The following is a 20,218-nucleotide window of genomic DNA, read 5'->3' on the forward strand; positions in this document are numbered from 1 at the left end:
CTTGGACCATTAGAGCGTTCAGGCAAATGGGGTTTGCTTCTGACGGAGATGCATCACAGCAAGAAACCGGCCTCACACCGCCTTTTCGCTTCTGGTACGCGCTCAACTACTACTACTGATAGACGTTGGGGTTTACTTGCACAACAATAATTTATGGGTAGAATAATGAATGCTTGTTCTTTGTTCTGGATACTACTAGACTACTCCTTAAGTATAATGACCTCTCTGTAGTTGAATGGCCACCTCCGAGAGAATATATCTATGTTCCATTACCTCTTGCTCCCTTTTGGAATTTCTACGACCTTGTCACCGCAGCGCCTGGCTACCTTTAAACAGGCCACTGGTCTTTTCTTATCTTTTCCTTCTTTCTTTCTTTCTCTCCTTTTTTGTATTCCGTTGGGTGGAAAGCTTCAAATATGTTGTCACTGCAAATTGATTGTTGAGGGAAGGCACGAAGGAAGGAGCGGACGAATATCGCGCTGCGCTCTGGAAGCACCAAGACTGACTTTACATGAGGACCATATGATGAAAGAAACCCAATACGCACTGATAATTTCTTGTTCGTTAAATGGCAATTAGTTCAAACTTAGAGTCCATAACATGACCAGCCATCAAACCAGTCACTTGCCGATAAAGACCTGGGATCATTGTCATGCGCTGTGGTATCGGCAGTTGATAGCGCAACTTCGGAACGCAGTTCCTTGTCCAGTCATAGCTCATCCTCTTGATCCATTTCGGATGGCTTCAAAAGACCACCTACCCTCATTGCTCGGTCTCGTTCAGCGGCTTTAGCATCCCGCAAGGCTTGCTCCCTTTCTTCCGCATACAAGTCTGCGTTATCACCGGAGAACTCCTTCAGTGATATCAAGAAATCACGCAGGTGCGTCTTGAACTTGTTAAAGTCGTCATTGAATGCAAACAAGCCAACAACAAATTGTTTGATTTGGATTCTGGGAAAATATTAGCCAATCATTCGGTTTCCTTCGGCTCATATGCTCCTCATGATCGGGTAGAACGTACTCCTGGAGATTCTTGAAAGCAGTTTGTAGGAGATTCGCGACATATTCCTGCAAGAAATCCTTGTTGGATGTCCCTAAGGGTGCCTGCTCAGGAGAATAAATCGGGTTTTGCACTTTGCCAGACTCAATGAAGTAGAACATGCGCGACAATAACATGGCCTGTGATTTGAACCCTGTTATAATAGACATTAGCACACTTCTGTCTACAGGAACTAGACTACATACCGGCTTTATGATCACTGTCTGTCAGGACAAAGAATACATCCTGCAAGATAGGAATGTAAAACTGTTGGAAGAAAATATTTGAGGTCTGAGCATCAGTGTCGGCCATGTTGTTCATGAGCTCAAGGCACATTGTGAGACCTGTATTCTCGACTTCACGATTGTCGTGTTTGCTGGCCCACATGCAAGAGTCGATGACAAACTTGAATTGCGTAGCATCGAGCTTGAGCAATGCCGGGAAACAGTACAAGTTGATAGCTTGAATCAGCTTGAAGAACTGGACACGGTGCTCTGGATAGTCATGGAAGTCTTTGTTGATCATTCCTAGTGTGCATTCAAAGACGCTCTCCATTATCAAGGGGACTTTGTCTTCCATCAGATTCTGGATATCACATGTCAGCTTCATATCAGTCCTGCAAGGCTTCAATGTCATCTAGTGGGGCTGGCGTACGTGTAACTTGTGAATAATCGTCGTCATGACGTTCAAGACCTCCGCCTCACGCGCGTCAGGGACATTGCGATTGTAGTCGACGAGAACGGCCTCCAGGAGCGGAGGGACCATGTTTGCATTTACCATTTCCAGGTCGTCAGCTTTCTGCACATAGGTGTCGATGAGCTTCAATATTTCCTTCTTGATCGTCCTTAGACCCCGGACTTTCGGGGTCTTCGTTGCAATGTTGCCTATGTAATGGTCAGAAAGCCCTAACAACTGACATGCTCGCTGCATAAGGGGTGAAGTGAAACGGGAATGACGAGAGGTAAGAGTGTGGCGGGGACAGAAGAAGACATCCTTACCATCATGCGCTACAGCGTCACTGATAAGCTGGCTGGAGGCACGGAACATATTGAGCATGTCATGATAAATCCGTCCAAGCTGGGAATAGAAGTAAGTGCCCACAGAGGAACATGCTGCGACATTCGTCTTCATAATATTTCCGATGATTTTTATCGTCTCGCCATCTTGAAGTATAGCGGGGTTCTGGTTTGCTTGCACTATGATGGCATCCCAGGCTGAGTTAGGCAGGGACATCAAATTTTCGATCAGTCGGTCCTGGAGGCCCTTTTGGCCTTGTGCCGAGATCATGTAACCACAGGCTTCGTAGAAAGTGTGGACCTGCTGAGGAGAAAGATCACAAGTAATTTTCCTCATATTGCGAACGATTTCCTCAATGAATGGCTCGTTCTCCCCCGGTTGAAGCGCAACAAAATGCCGCCTGCATTTATTCGCAATCTTGATGAATGTATCGCAAGCCATGTCCTGAACACCTGGTTTGGGTTAGCTAAATACTTTCCATCTGCAGGGCAGCAACACACCTTCATGAGTCTCATGCATGAACTCGAAAAGCTTGTTCACCACGGTCTTCAAGAATTTCCAGTGCGCTTTCAGGAATCTGGGATACTGTCCGACAATGTACATGATATTACTGGCGACGACGGCTTTGTTGTCCTTTCCACGCTTCATTTCGGTAAGACCAAGGAGATCTTTGATGACGTTGACCAGGAATCGCTTCTCGGTCTCTTCATTCATGGCTCCGGAAATTGAACCAATGGCCCAGCAGAGAGTATTACAATTGGCCCAGGACCATTCGGACCCGTCAACCTGCTTGGCTAACTTTTCAATCATGATATTCTCAGTGTCGACGACATCCAGATGAGTCAGATAGACCAGGCATTCGCGTATCGTCTTGTAAAGTTGAATGGTGTCACTTTCTTTAACGAATTCGCGAACAATTTCGCCTTCGTCATTTTCAACAATCAAGACTTCCTCAGGACGCACCATCTTCTCAATCATGACTGTGCGAAGGCTTGATAAAACCTCCTCGTACTTGTGTTTCCGGAGAGGATAGTTGGCCAACGTGCTGGGATGCGGTGCACCTCCGTTCGACAGGCCGCTAACACCCATACTGACCAGAGGATTGATATCTGTGATTGGAAGCTGCTGCATCTCTTCGTACAGTTCTTGCACTAGTCTCGTCCAATATTCCAGGCAGATCTTGAAGACTTCCCTGTCGTCGATTTGACTGATACGAATGAGGTAGAAATGGGCGTGGGTGAGGTAGTCACGGTTGGGCAATTTTTCGATCAGCTTGATGAGTTAGCACGAACCTGATTGTTATGCCATGAGAACTCACATTCAGATGAGCGCTAAAAAAGCTAGAAAGAAACAGTGCCAGGTTGAGAACGAACTCTTGGTCCCTCGAGTTGCTCTTGGCATAGGTCTGTTTCAAATCCATGGACAAGGGGATGATTCTTGAAACTGCAGTCAGCGTCTCTGTGAACATATGGACCAGCCTTTCATCGTAATTGTACGGGTTGCCGATTTGTAACCCGCCGATTTCAGTGAGGCACTTGAGTGTGACATTTCTGAACTCAGGAACATCCAGAAACCGCGTCAGTAGGGTGTTTATGATGGGAGTTTCGAAGATATATCCTAAAGGAATCCAGTTCAAGAAACGAAGCAGAGTCTCTAGCGTAGCTTTGACAAGACTTGGCTGGTTCGCCGTGTTCAAGACCTCGGAACATAGCTGGAAAATGGACGAGAACTCCTGCGTCATTGAGGTCTTCAAGTTTCTCGCTTTGACCGAAGTCATTTGATCCTGGGAAAAGTCAAACACTTCTTCGGATAGTAGACGAAGAATCGCCATGTTATTCTCGCAGATGGACAGGCTGGTATGGCAAGACGAGATGATTTCGTTGATAAAAGTTGGCCAGTTATGTGGCCACTCTTGTTTCAGGATGGAAACGAGAACCAGGTTGAGCTTATTAAGGAAGGCTCGCTCACTCCTTAGCTTGTCCTCCGATTTCGAGTTTTCGATGATGAAGTTGACAATGAAATTCCGAATACCTGAGGATGTTAGAATAGTTCGACAATCGAGGTTAGCTTAAAGAAATCACCTAGACATTGCTCCCTGGGTAAGACCTTCCATCGCGTCATAATCACATCGTCAAGGACCTGGAGAGCAAGATCTGATTTTATCAGCGCACGGCCGTCTGCAGTATAGAGTGAGGCTTCGTCTCGCACATTTTGTCTGTGGGTATGTTGATTCTTGGAGAATATTTCCCACAATTAACCAAGCATCCGGATTTTGCTTGAACTGGTCGCCGGAAACAAGTCAGAGCTAGATGAATGATATGTGCTATGCAATTCGGTCACTCACCTCCGTCAGGGTCTGCTGAGCTTGCTTTTGCTGTGAGTCGCATACCAGGTCAGTTCACATCCCAATTATGAGGACACACATTGAAAGTCATAAGCGCCCAGCTCCTTGCGACATACCAGATCTCCCTTGCCCTCATAGAAGGCCCGGACTGTGTTGTCCAACTCTTGTATGGAAACAGACATTCCGCTCCAGAAGTTGACAGTACTGTACGCTGCGCTCCTCGGCCTTCAATAGACGATTCAAGCAAGCGAGGTCTAGATGAAGACTCAGTAGGGTCTAGAGAAGGCCGTAGATACGAGACGGCGTAGCAAGAAAGAATAGGTTGGCAGAATATATGGCGGGGTAAGAGGCTTCCTTGGAGGGGTTCGTCGGAGGTAGGGTGAGCTTGGAGCAAACTCCTGCCTGAAGATGCAGCAGCCTTGGAGAAGCAGCTGGTAAAGTGGGGTACGGTGGCTGTAATTTATGATGAGAGTTCTGGCTTTGGGATATGGATATTTCTGGAAAAAAACAATGCGTACTACGGAGTACTGGCGGTGAGAACAGCGCGTCTCTCGGATTGTTGGCGCTATTCTATCGGGCCGGTGCGATGTATCTCCATTTAGCCTTAGTCATCAATTAGAGCTCTGACCTAGTTATAGCTAGTAGTTAGGAAGTTATAAGTAAACACATTAAGTAGTTAACTACCGGATTTGCAGTACTAGCTATAGAATTAAATACCTAGACTACGGGGTACCCATTCCTTTCATTACTAGGTTTACACAATGCAGGATACTTGTGGAGTGGTAATACCGATGTGGAGTTTTTTTGCATAGTATGTCGATTATGAAAGGTCTTCAGGCCTTGTGCAGAATCGATCCAGGTATGTTGAGCTTGCTTATAGTAATTAGATCATTGTTTTCTGAGTTTACGGTTTTGATGAGCCCGAATATGACAACCTGGGGGGGTAGGCTGTGTATATCATAGGCGTCCCAAGGATGGGCCTATAAGCTATTATATTGCTTCAAAGTCTATTTAAACATAGGGCTAGTTGGACTAGAATTAAGGAAAATGGAGTTTTTTTCTAGGATATGGCTTTTGTTTCCACATTGAGATATGAGTGGATAAAAAAAGACAGATGGTTTGTGCTAGGATACCAATGGCACCTAATCAACCCTTCAGTCACTTTATAGTAGATTACATAACTTAAATACAGCTAGAAGCCGAGAATATCTGTCCATCAATCATCTGTTACTTTTGGCAAATTTAGAACAGGTTAAGTTTTTCGACATTGCTAATAATTGGTACTTGAGGTGATTAGGACACTGTTGTTCAACGACGTACAAAGGACAGCTGGGATACAATTTACTTCAATATGAATGGAATGATGTGCGTGGCTGACCATGTCACGATATAGGGTACATCACCCTTCATAAAAGAGGGGGTATGGGAGCTCCTCCTACTAATACGGAGTATAATTACTTCCCAGCTTTCAAAGAGTACCCATTGTTCACTGGTAAATCAGAATGTGAGTGAGATTTGCCAATTTCAACTTTTTCGGGACGATAGCACAGACATTTTTTGGGGGAAGAGGGGGGAAGAAGGGGGTTCCGCGGTAGGTAAGAGGGAAGAACAGACAGGTGCTGTGCCGTACTAACCGCAACCGCGTCCCTCCTGCGCCAATGGCGAATAATTGGCGGGAAAAGGCAGCGCTGGTAAGCGACCGAGCTATTGTGTAAGCGTGTTCCACACCCACCATTTCAGGCTGTCAACGCGCAGGTCGCTTCGACCCACCAGGAACCTTTTCCGCCGCCGCCGTGCCGCGCTTCCCTCGCGGGTAGAGCAGACGGCAGTGCAAAAGCCACCGAACCAAGGCGAGTCGATTCCCCCCTCCCAAAGGTGGCGTGTCGCCTGAGCGCGCCATCGCTCAAACTCATGCGTCTTTTAACTTCACGTCCAACCAACCAGAAGCTGCTTGCCGGGGTTGTGGTAGCCAACCATTTGCTTCGCGCCGCTCATGGCCGATCGCGCGCCAACTTCAATCCTGTCGAGTGCTCAGCAGCCAGCTGGCAGCCGCATCCTTCTGCCAGGATGTACGACACCCAATGAACGACTCCAACTCTACAGTGCATCCATCCCACTAAGGTACTGCTAGTACTTCGACTCCCCTGGTCGTTTACCTCTTTAACATTACTATTTTTCTTCCCGCCCCCCCTCCTTACGGCTGCTCGTCTTTCCTTTTTCTTTCCTGGGGTTTGCAACTAGGTACTATTGGTTCCTTAGTGAAATGCCTCGTTTCTTGATTCCCACCTGCAGGCGGCAAAAAATTTCGTTCTAGGAGTCCGTTTCGACATACTACTCGCTGACCTATAATTGTTATCGTTTGCCTATCCATCTTCTCTCCACTGCTAGTACGACCACGGCCACTACACTTTCCCCTCCTTCTTTCCTTTGACGCCTTTCCCCTCTTTTCTATTTAGTAACCGCCCTATCTTGAATCCATGCCGGCGAATTGATGTGAGACGGCCAGACATTCCCCCATTTCAATCTACCATCTTAATCTAGCATTTCTACTCGCTTCACGTAACCTTCTGCGCATCATAGTTGCAATTCTTCCCTCTATTCTTATTTTTCTTACTTCCAAAGCGAGGAACGCGCGCTTTCTATTTTCCTCTCTTCTTCCCACCTTTCTCTTCGCGACCTTCCCTGCAATGTCCAAAACATTTTCGCTCCTACTTCTGCGCTAAACACTTATTTCCTTGCCTCTACTGCCGGGCATTCCCTCAGCCCAACAACAACTCAAGATTGGCCTCTTTAGTGGCACAGTCCTAGGGGTAGTCATACAAGTCCTAGTTATTTACTAGGAAGTGACCTGATATTCAAATACTACGATAGCCTTCTCTATCTCTCTTTTCAGCATAGTCGACTTGCACGACATATGTTTCCGCTTCAAATCTCCTGCACCGCTTCCTGAGCTTGCATCCCTTTGGGACTGAATTTGATGTGCTTGTTTGGAGACCACAAATGATTCAATTCAGCGCACATAACTCACAAGATTATATTGGGCAATTTGCAAATACAGACAGGCGCGTCTAGCGATTCCATCGTCCATTAGCCAGTAAGTGGCGGTAATCATCATCATCGGGTACAAGGAGCGTTGTCCTCAAAGCAAATGTCGGATAGTTCAACTTTCATCCGCGCTGATCTATAACCATCCATACACTGAGCTGTTCATTTACCATGGCAACAGTGGCTTCTACATCGGTAATGAATGATCAAGACACCGAAAAAGCGCCCAGGGCGGACCATAGCCCTTCTCGATTTACTGCAGTGAACGGAAAAGAGCCCTCGGTTACTGCGGGATCTGTGCCCACACCGGCTGTTACCGATTGCGCCGTTGAATCCTCCGATGTCTTCGTACGAAATGGTATAGATGCGCAATCTCGCCTCGACGAACAAATACAGGGGAACGGGAACGCTGAGAGCGGCAACAGTGCTAATGAACTAGAAGAGCCTCATTCTCAGCGGTCACCTTCCCTGAGTGGCTCGTCGGGCCCCAGCAAAAGCAAACGGAAAAGGTCGGAATCTGGGGAACAAGAAGAAAGCCATGGTATGCTTCGCAGGGCTCCGAAAAGCCCGGTTCTACGTTCGGATGATACGAGCCAACCCCCCACTCAGACATCTACGTCGAACGACACCGGCATGTCCCATGGTGAAAGCGAAATCAAGCATCCATCCCCTTCTACTCAGCCTCGATTAGAGGAACATGGGGGTGATACTCGGACGCCACCCGCAAATACAACATGGCATGATTATGATTCCCAGCTGGTACATCAAGCCCAGCGTGCACAACAATTTGACGCATCCGACGCTCAATTGGCTGAGGCACTTCAGCGCGAGGCCAATGGCCATGATACGTCTCAAAAGAATTGGGGTACAAGCGGTCGTCCAACGGAAGGGCCAGCACAGAGTGAGCAGCCATCCTCACTATCTGTACTTCCTCAGGAGCGGCCCCAGGCAGCCGTTCAAGTTGCACCCAAGAGAAAACGCGTGTTTAGTAACCGAACCAAAACAGGCTGCATGACTTGTCGGAGGAGGAAAAAGAAGTGCGATGAACAACATCCTGCCTGTAAGTTTGGTGATATGGTTTCCGTAGCTGTGTTGTGGTATGGTTAGGATCTAACTTCATCGGTGTTGTAGGCAACAACTGTATCAGGGGGGGCTTTTTGTGTGAGGGCTATTCATCCCGAAGCACCTGGCAAAAGCCGTCGAATTCGAAAACTCCAGTTCCTCTGCAATCCAAGGAAGGCTATTTGGATGTCAATTCTCAGTATGTCCACGATATAAGTCAGCATGACCGGCAACAAACCTTGCCGGAACAACTTGATCCAGGGAAAATCAGGCCTATTGTTGTAGACGAAAGCGACCGGGCAACTGCCTCGTTCAATACTAGTCCCACAGGAACTAATTCCGGTCGCGGTCCATGGACGAAACGCAGCTGGGGAAGCACAGGCCACCCTTCCTATATCTCCGATCATGTGGCAAAGCCTGATTACCGCGAGGTCCCCTCGATCCATGAGTTATCCCGGGAAGGCCATGCTAAGTCTGATTTCCCAATCGTTCCTCCTATCAGAGAGCTTTCTCATGGAGGTCATTCCAAACCCGGGGCAGTCCCGCTCTTCCAAGGAGGGATAGATCAACGATCAGCACATTCAGGGAACGTGGACACTAATAGCCCCCAGGCTCAGGCGCGGATGGCACTAAGCATCGAACATCAGTTATCTACTCGTACACTATCGACCGAGGACACCGAAAAAGATAAGATGATACGTGGTGACCTCTACCGACCTTATGATGTTCACCTCGTGGAAGAAAGGGATCGCTGCAAGGCCGCCTTATGGCGGTTCAATAACGCCTGTAACCCTATTTCGGGGTTAAGCACTAAGGAGCAAAGTCGGTTGCTGAAGGAAGTGCTTGTTCCTCCAGGCTCAGCTATCAACTCACCTCCTGGTCTGACTTCATCTCGTTCGACAGGGTCGTTAGGGCAAGGTGCTATAGTTGAAGCACCTTTCTACTGTCACTATGGGTACAACGTGCATATCGGTGAAGATGTTATGGTCTCAGAAAACTGCTTGTTTGTTGATGACTGTCCTGTAACCATTGGTGCCCATACCTGGATAGGTCCCCGGGTTACCATACTTACATCGATGGCCCATGCTAATATGCAAGAACGCAAAGGCTCACAAAGCCGATATCAGGGGCGCCCTGTTACAATTGAGGAAGATTGCTACGTCGGGGCTGGCTGTACGATCTATCCTGGTGTTCGACTACGACGCGGGGCGTATGTCGCTCCTGGAGAGGTAGTAAAGTCAGACATCGTAGCCTATGGTTTTCAGGGACTAAAGCCAAGCTATATGTGATTTTTGTGCAGATCTGTTGGTACGTACCAGCTGGTTTTTGGCTTTCAGGATACCAACTATTTTATACTTGTCTTTATCATCAACCTTCAGCTTCGCTTGTAATTATACCGATTTATTCTCTGCATCCATTCTGAGAGATCTGGCTGGCTCAGAGCACAAGGTGTGAAGCTTTGACATAACCTTAGGTTTTCCATCGACCCCTATTTGTATTCTTTGATAACATGAGTGGTCCGCAGGCCTAAATTGGCGAAATGATATATAATCTTGTCCTCAACATCACAGCAGCTAGACACACAAACATCTTTACAGAAGCATTGTTTTCGATGACAGACTTCAGACTTCAAGTAGGATTTGTGGGACATAAATCATCAATTGTTCAAAATGTGGCGTATCGGAAATTCATGAAAGGCCAGCAGGAGATGGGGAAATATAATAAGATTAACAGGGACAAGCGGGAAAGGAAAAGAGGCAATGCGTTTTTCCTCCGTTTAGTTTTAGAGGGAAATGAAGCAACAAATTGATGCTTTTCGATCGATCGACAGGCTCAATCAGATAGATGGACTTTGACATGCAAAAGACAAAAACATAAAGGGGGGGTAAACAGCAAAGTGGGCATACTCGTTACAGTCATGATTTAGCTCGGTCTTATCACAATAGCCTAAGAAAGCCAATCCAGAAAGTCGGGCACAAAATAGCTCACAATGATACCAGCTCCTGCCCGTAGTATACCCTCTGTGCTCTCGAAAGCCATTGATTTCAGATCGAAAACGCCAGCCTTGGCCCCTGCATGTATCATGGCATACTCTCCGCTAACTTGGTACGCGGCAACTGGCATGTCTTTGGCAAGCTCCTTCGCATCCCGTATGATATCCAGATAGCTACTAGCGGGCTTCACCATTATTATGTCTGCGCCCTCCCCAATATCGCGCTGTATCGCTCGCCGAGCAAGCCCCCGGCCACCTGGAGGCAATTGGTAACACCTGCGGTCTCCGAAGGATGGGCAAGAGCCTGCGGCATCTCGGAAGGGACCATATAGACATCCACTGAATTTTGCACTGTAGGACATTAGGAGGACACGATGAGCGATACCAGCTTCAATAAGCTTGAGCTTTATGGCGCGGACTCTGCCGTCGTTCATATCTGACGGAGCCACGCAGTGAGCACCAGCGGCAGCATAGGCGAGGGCTACATCTGAAATCCGATCAACGGATTGTGCGTTATCGAGCGTCCCATCCTCACGTAGTATCCCGCAATGACCATGTGAGGTGTATTCACAAAGACAGACATCCGTCACGATATAAAGTTGAGGAAAGCGCGAACGAAGAAGGCGGATGGCCTGAACTACCGGACCGGTCGGATCATCCGCAGCAGTTCCCAGCGCATCCTTTGCAGATGGATGCAAAGGGACACCGAACAGAATCACGGAACGCAGTCCTTTCTGTACCAATGGTCTTAAAAAGGGAACTAATCGATTCAACCCTCGGCGATACTGATTTGGAAGGGATGGAATAGGCGTCTCTTCGTCAGGGTTATCAGTAATGAATAGGGGATAGATGAGCATCTCCTGCACACAATCAGACCATGATACTACAGGACTATATCGCAATACGAACCTTGGTCAACTGCTTCTCGGCTTGCCATGATCTACTCAATGGGTGACTATAACCAGAATGAAGCTGGCTAGATATGTCACCAGATATGCTAACGCTGGTCGCAGCCGTGCTGGTATATGATCGCGCGGTGGCTTGCGACCGTGCATGGGATATTTGAGAACTTCGGTCATCCTGAGCGTCTCTGAATGCAAGGTCAGAAACAAGGTTTGAAAACGACATGATGAGATGAGGCTATATTGAGTAGAGTGGTCGAACTCGGTTTCTGCTTTAACGGTTGAGCAAATGTTTGTTGCTTCAATTGATATTGGGCTCTGAAGAACGTTGCCAGCGTATAGGGTTAAAGTGTTGAATATTGACTTTGATCGTTATGGCCATGTACGTGGCAGGAACGCAGTTGAATGTGCAGAACTAATAATAAGTGGTCCGAACGATCTTCCGTTGGGAGGCGGCAGCTTACCAGGAGCGTCTGATTACTAAAATGACATGGAACTGTGGCATGTCAGGTGTTGTCTGGATGCACAGTAAGAGACCTCGGTCATCCCGTACCATATCAATTAGAAACACATACTCAACAGCTTAACATATTGAAAATTTTAGATTTAAGGATTTAGAAAAAATACTATAGGCAATGCCGTAGAAAATAGTATTTAAAAACTGTTATTTACATAGAAATGAAATAAATATATATTGAGTCTAACATCTAGGGCATCTGCTCCTCCCTGAATCTCACTTCATAATACTTCTTTATCTGTATATTTGCTTTTTTCTGAATTTAACTTCAGCATATTCTTTGATTTTATCTTTTTCAGATCTACTTCTCTCTGTATCTCACTTCAGTATATTATTTAAATATCTTTTATCTATATATCTGCTTCTTTCTGAATCTTATCTTAATTTATTTATATATACTTCTCTATCTTTGAACAAAAGTATGCTGAATCAGGAGGTTTACCTACTTACAAATGATATAATAAAAATTAATAAGGCACAAAAAACGTTTATATAATAAAAAGGCTGTAAAGATAATAGTAAAGGTTGATAAATAATATTCATACTAAGTAATATGTCTACCAGACTTTGTGAACAAATATATTTATACTACTTTAGACAGGCCTTTTTTTAAGTTCCAAAATAGTCTGAATTTATATACTATATTATAGTCTCCAGTATTTTATTTTTTAAGAATAATATAAATAATTTCTTTGTAAAACAAGTCTTGTGTGATAGAATAACCTGGTTATCATGCCCAGTGTGATAGAATAACCTAGTTATCATGCCCAGTGTGATAGGATAACCTAGCCATCAGGAGTAAGACCATCGGAATAATATACTATAGTAATTAGTAATTAATGGGCCTTTTAAAAACTTCTTATCTTTGCATCTGCTCCTTCCTGAATCATTACTTCAGGTATCTTTTGAATACATTTTACTTTTATATCTACTCCTTTCTGAATCTTTATTTCAGATATCTTTTAATAAATACTTTATATTTTTATATTTATTTCTTCCTGAATCTTCGCTTCAGGTATCTTTTAAATATTTTTTATTCTTATATTTACTTCTTTCTCAATCTTTATTTTAAATATATTTTAAATATTTCTTAGATACTTCTTGTTTTTATATATTTTTCTTTTTGAATTTTTACTTCAGGTTAGTGTTGGATTAAGTCAGGTCATTGGGTCAGGTTATCAGGTCAGGTCAGGTTCTTGGATAGGTTCTATAGAAATTTTTGGCCCTGGTTCATGGATGAGATTCTAATTAACTAACCTGATCTGTAAGATAGATTTTAATTAACTAATCTCATTAATTAAGATTTAAATTAGATTCTTTAGATTAAAAACCTAATCTACTCTGATAATTTAAAGATAATCTATCTAATTAGTACTAATTATTTTAGAAAAAATTTAAAATACTAAATACAGAATAATATATAAATATAAAAAATATAATAATAAAAACTAGATTTATATATTAATAAAAGCCTTTTTAAAATATATATTCAATCAATAAATTTATAAAAGTCCTGCAGAAGCCTTTCTCAAGACTTTAAATAAAATAAAATTATTCAATTAAAGATTAATTAATTATTAATTTTGATTTCTAGTCTATTTTTATCATAATTAATTTATTCTTAGCTATATTTATTATCAGATATTAATTATTTTCTTATTATTATCTCTATTTTTTCCTTTTCTTTTCTTTTTTTTCTTTTTTCTTTTTTTTTTTTCCCTTCTCTTTCTTTACTTATTCTTAAATCTTTACAATTATTTTATATTAATATCTGATAATTCTTAAAGGTTCATCTTTTTATTCTTTATTTAAATTTATAAATATCTATATTAGCTTTACAGTAGAAAAAGATTTCTAGAATTTTATCTAAAAATAATATTATATTTTGAAAAATACTTTATTCAGATTTTTTATTTATATATTTAGGTTAATATTTGATATTTTATTAATATTTTTAATCTCCTCTGTATTATCAAGTTTAATATAATTTTCAAAGATATTTTAATTTAAAATAATAATAAAATTAGATACAGTCTTAGTTAAGTTTTTAATAAAAACTAAAGTATAAAAATTATTTTTAATTATATATTTATAAGTTTTAATAGTACAGTATTAATTTATATAAAAATAATTATTTATCTAATTTTTATAGCCTGTAAAATTAAGATATTAAAATAATAATTATTCTATAATAAATATTAAAAATTCAAATTAATAAAATCAATAAAATAATTATATATTAACACTATATAATTATCTAGTTTAGTAATAAAAGTATTAACTAATTTTATTTACTTTTTAATAATAATTTTTCAATAATATACCTGGCAGTTAATATAAGTATAATATATAATAATAATAATATATATTTGTTAAAAAATCCTGTATATTATAAAATTAATTTTTTATTTAATTTAAAAATCTTCTACTGTTGATTATTTAATGAAATTTATAATTTAAAATTATTTCAAAATAAATAAATTAGATAGATATTGTTATTAAAGATATCAAAAAAAATTAAAATTTTTTTTTTAATTATATTATATTTGTAATTATACTAGTCTTTAGAAAACAGACTTTTTATTCTTATAATTTTTTATTAAAATAAAAATTAAGAATTTTTTATCTGTAATTTTAAGAACCTTAATAATTTATTAATAAAAAGATTATTTATATATTTAAATTATAATTAATTTATAATCAGATTTAATTCTTTCTAGTTATACTAATTAATAATTATTTATTTATTTATTTTACTAAATATTTATAATTTTGATATTTATTTGTTATTGATAAATAATATTAAAGAAGAAAAAGTATGTTTAATTATTAGATTGTTTTAATTTTTTAATCTAAAAATTTCTTATAATATTATTAATTTCAATAGTAAAAATTAAATTAATTAAAATTATAATGAAACAGTTAACTGCCTTTACTATGAGTATTAATTTTTTATTAAGATTGTGTTCTGATAATAGAAAAGAATTTTAATTTATATTATATTAAAAAGCTTTATTATCAAGATTCAGAATAAATAAATATAATACATTAAAGTTTTTATAATTATTAAAAAATAATTATTTAAATTTTATTGACTTTATAGCAGTGCATTTTATTATATTTTATCAATAATTATTATTCTAAATATATTACTGAGTTTTTCTAATTAAGTATAATTATATATTTTCTTTGAAGTAATCTCAGCTACTAATTTATATTATTAAACTAGAATCTAAAAATTTATAATTATAATTATATATAATACTTAAGACTTTTTAATTATTAATTATTATTATTTAATTTTTGATATTTATATCTAGATTAAATTTTTTTATATATTTTTAAAATACATAAAAATCTTTAATTTTTTATAATTTATTTAAATTCACTAGCCCACTGCCACATCAGATATAATAAATTAATAAATAAAATTAACTTATCTAATTTATATATAATATATTAAGATAAATATTAGTAATAAAAATCTGGGAAAGTCTTTTTTAAAAATTATGGAAAAATAAATATATATATATATATAATATATATAATTAATAAAAATCTAAATTTTTTAAAATTTAGAATATCTCCTAATATATAATCATAAAATAAACTTTTTTAAATTTTTTTAATAATATATATAATAACAGACTGCCAAGTATAAAAATATAAATATTTATATTTTTAATTTTTAGTTAATTAATATCTCTGATATATATAATTTTATGAATTTTTTTAATCTTTATATCAGAATTTAAATATATTAATTTAAAAATAGTATTTTTCAAAACAGACTACAAACTCTAAAATTAATTCAATTAATTTTAGATAATTATTAGTATCTTTTCCAATATATATAACTTTAATAATATTTATAATATAACAAACAAAATTTTATTTTTTATTAATTTATCTGTTTTTAGCAGGTAATAAATAAATAAATAAAAATAATAATATATTTATTAAGACTTTATATAAAATTAATATAAACTTATTTCTTATATTCCAGAAATCTTCTTTTAAAATATTCTTCTTATAATTTATTACTGTAGTTTTTATCTCAGTTTTTATTTTTTATAAATAATATTTAATAAATTAAAATTAAAATTATTAGTATAATTCTTCTAGAACTAGAATATTAGATATAAATTTGAAATATTATTTAAAAAATAAAATAAATTCTTTTTATAATATAAAAAATTAAATATAGAATTTCTAATATAATAAAACTTACACTGCCTTACTCAGAAGTAGATAAAATAAATAAAATAAATAAAATAAATAAAATAAATAAAATAAATAAAATAAATAAAATAAATAAAATAAATAAAATAAATAAAGTAAATAAAATAAATAAAATAATTAAAATAAATAAAATATTTAATAATTCTTTAATCTAGAACCTGATTTATTTAGAAAAGAATTTATAAAATATTTTTGAGATTTTGAATAAGAGACCCACCTGAGAAGCAGAAAATAAAAATTTAAATAAAAAAATTAACAAAATTATATTTCAAATATAACTTATAGTAAATTTATTAAAATTAAATAATTTGATATTTTTATTTGTACAAATCTTAGTAAAATTACTTTAAATAAATTAAATAAAAATTTAAATTGATTTTTATTTCTACTCTATTAAGAAGTATTTATAAAAATATTATTTATATTTTAAATATTAATATTCATTATTATTTAAAAATATTTAGTAAGAAAATCACATTAGACTAATTATTAATATTAAAATATAGATTATTAAACTTAATATTATTTATTAATTTAAATAAAATTAAACTATATTATTATTATTTTAAATAATTTTCTGTATTTTATAATATCTTTTATTACTAGAATAAAATAACAGCTTAATAGAATTCTATAAAGTATAATTTAAAAACATTAAATATAATCTGATATTCAATTTTAATAATATTATTAATCATTTTAATAATCTGTTAGATATAATTCTATTTTTTAATTTTATAAAATAAAAATTAATAGATTCTTTATCTTACTTTAAGTTCTCCAGTTTATTACTATTATTAATCATAATAATTTATAATATATTATTATTATTATTAATATCAGTCAGATTTTTTATGATGATTAATAATATAGCTGCTAGTATTATATTATTTATTATTATATCATATAATATATCTAGGTCCTGATTATCAGATATAATATATTATTAACATTTAGAAAAAAATCTGGAAAAGACTTTTTATTAAATATTTATTAATTTAAAAATAATAATTAGATTACTAAAAAATATTATTATATATATTGATTAGTACTTAATACAGTAAATAGATAATTAAAAAAATTAAAATATTTACCTTGAAAACTTTATAACTTATTAATTTTGAATTAAATTTAATCTAGTCTTATACTATGTGTAGGTATAGAGAAATAATAATAAAATTTTAATTTAAAATTTAGAAAAATATAAATAAAATAAAGTAGTAAGAGAAGAAGGAGAAGAATATTATAAAAATAAATAATAAATTAAATTAGAAAGACTTTCCCAGAATCTTTATAAGTTTTATTATATTATAAAACCAGTAAAAAAATAAATATAAATTCTATAAATGTCTTATTATTTTTTTATTTAAAACTGATCTAATATACAGATATAACTATAAATTATTCAATTTATATTTATTTTACTTGATTTTTATTATTTTAATATAAATATATTAAAAGCTAGTATATAATTTTTACAGAATATTATATAATTATATATAAAAAATATTACTAAGTAGAAAAATTTTTATTAGTTTATAATCAATATATAAAATTATGAAAGACAGTCCTGTTTTATTAGATTATAAATATTTATAAAATTATCAATTATCATATACTCTCAGACCTGAATAATAGCCTTATTTAATAAATTTAAAAAATAATTAACTTCCTAAAAACTATATCAAATATCTTAATTAAGTTAATAATATAAAAATTTATATTTTTTATTATTATTGAAAGAGCCATCCAGTTAAACTTTTAAATTATAATAAAAATAAATATCTTAAATAATAAATTATATATAAAAATAATATTTAAACTAGTATATAAAAGATGTGATCAGTATACTAAGATTATATTATTATATAATTAATTTAATAAATGATTTTCTAGTGTATTATTATTATTATAGTATTTAATATATTTTATTAATATGTTATATTATTAAGTTACAAGCTATTATCTGTTAAATAAATTCTTTCTTTATAAAAAATAATTTATTAAATTGATAAATCTTATCACCTTTTCCAAGAAATATATAATTTTTCAAAATTTATATTAAAGTCCTGTAGAAGACTTTTCTATAATTCTTTATAATAATTTATATTTTTTATTTTTTACAGAGTATTTTAAATATAAAAATCTTATGATTTCTTATTATTTTTAATCTACTTTTCTTGAAATTAAAAGTTCAAATTTCATAATATTATTATATTTTACCAGCCGCATGCAGAAGTCCCCAGAAGAAAATATATTAAACTATTATTAATTTAATTTTTGAGTTATTTAAAATTTTTAAATATCTTTTTACTAAATAAAGGTGTCCCTTTTTATTAATATATAAATTAATTTAAATCAATTTATTTGTTTTAATATTATTATAAATTTTATAAAAAATAAACAAAAGTATCAAGAAATTTTCTTAATTTCTATTTAAATAATATACTGAATCTTCTCTGAATAATATATCTATAATGATATTAGATAAACATTCTCTTATTTCTTAGCTATTTATTATTATTATAAATAATATTATTAATAATAATATATTACAAGATATTATAATAAGAAAATTTAATAATAAATATTATGTAAAATTAACAGCCAGAAATAATATATTATTTAATACATATTATCTAATTATTAATGAAGAAGATCTTCAAGATTCGTTATATAATAAAATTAAAGAATCTAGGAATTTTTATTAATAAGAATATTTTATATATTAAGAAATAATATTTATTTATTAATATATTTACTAAGGTACAGATAACATTCAATTTTAAATTATTAATTATACTTATTATATTAGATATAATTTATAATTATTTTTTATTTATTCTTTAATTTAAAGAATTGTATTCTTTTATTAAATATAAAATAAATATAATTATTATTTAAATTATTATTTAAAATATATACAGGGTCCAGTCACATTCCTGCTAAATATAAATGTTTATTAAAAAACTTATATTTAATGTTTAAAATTTTTTAGAATATAGAAATTAATTAAAAATAATTAAGATTATCAGAAGCAGTATTTTTTAATTCCTCTAAAAATAAAAAATAAAAGTATATTAAAATACTTTTTATTTTTTTAAATTTTTTTAATATTATTATTACTATTAATAATACTAGCAGTAGAATATAATTCAAGTATTCTATATATATAATATTCTTTTTCTCTATCTGGAAGAGTAAAAATATAAATAAAAATAAATAGAAATAAATAAGAAATTCTAACAAAAATAAAAAAGAATTATAAATAAAATTGTAAATATTAAAATTTAATTTCTGCCATCAAGAAAGCACAGAAAAAACTAGGCTATTACTATAATCACATAATAATAATTAAAATTTATTTTATAATCTAGCTTATATTTTTAATATAGTTATTAAATTATTAATTTATTAGATATAATATCTTAGATATTAAAAGAACATACAGAATTTAAGTTATCATAATAAAATTTATTATAAAGCTTTGAATATATTAAGAAATATTAATAAAAATGTTATAATTATTATAATAATTATTTTAATAGAAAGTATATCTGCTAAATTATGATTTATTAATTTTAATATTAATTTAAAAAATTAATAAATAGATAATTATATTTTTATTAAATAAATTTTATATAATCTTCTAGCTCTATATAATAAAAAGCCTAGATCTTAGAAATTTAATTACTTATAATTATAAAAGAATAATATGGAGGGTCTATAAAAATATAAAAAATAATATAAAATATAATATTAGTTTATTTTAATAATAATAATCATAGAGTTAGAAAGAATAGATTCTTTTAATTTTTTTTAGAAATTAGTGAGTAATAAGTAATAAATATATATAATTTATTTATTTTTATTTTAGATTAAGTATAAATTTTATAAAATATAATATAATATATAAAAATCATATAAATAAAAAGATCCTTGGGAATCATTTCTTAAAATTTATATATTTTTATTTTATTTATATATAGTATCAATATTAATATAATCTATGAAAAGTACTGCAGAAGACTTCTTCAAGATTTAATTTAATTGATAAT

The 20,218-nt window shown here is 34.0% G+C and overlaps 2 protein-coding genes across 2 annotated transcripts; one reads left to right on the forward strand and one right to left on the reverse strand.

The window, feature by feature from the left end:
• Positions 1-709: 709 nt before the first annotated feature.
• On the reverse strand, positions 710-4,581 carry AtWU_09110 (exportin CRM1; the record flags this gene model as incomplete). Its single annotated transcript, XM_035504218.1, has 11 exons — positions 710-950; positions 1,021-1,192; positions 1,245-1,623; positions 1,693-1,922; positions 2,037-2,507; positions 2,556-3,327; positions 3,374-4,086; positions 4,137-4,208; positions 4,264-4,336; positions 4,400-4,429; positions 4,516-4,581. The coding sequence occupies 11 exons, from the start codon at positions 4,579-4,581 to the stop codon at positions 710-712; spliced, it is 3,219 nt and encodes a 1,072-aa protein (XP_035360111.1).
• A 3,034-nt stretch (positions 4,582-7,615) lies between these two features.
• AtWU_09111 (acetyltransferase) lies at positions 7,616-9,795 on the forward strand (the record flags this gene model as incomplete). Its single annotated transcript, XM_035504219.1, has 2 exons — positions 7,616-8,504; positions 8,576-9,795. The coding sequence occupies 2 exons, from the start codon at positions 7,616-7,618 to the stop codon at positions 9,793-9,795; spliced, it is 2,109 nt and encodes a 702-aa protein (XP_035360112.1).
• Positions 9,796-20,218: the final 10,423 nt, after the last annotated feature.

The sequence above is a fragment of the Aspergillus tubingensis genome, assembly GCF_013340325.1.
Source record: "Aspergillus tubingensis WU-2223L DNA, scaffold_9, whole genome shotgun sequence".
In the NCBI taxonomy this organism is placed as follows: Eukaryota; Fungi; Ascomycota; class Eurotiomycetes; order Eurotiales; family Aspergillaceae; genus Aspergillus; species Aspergillus tubingensis.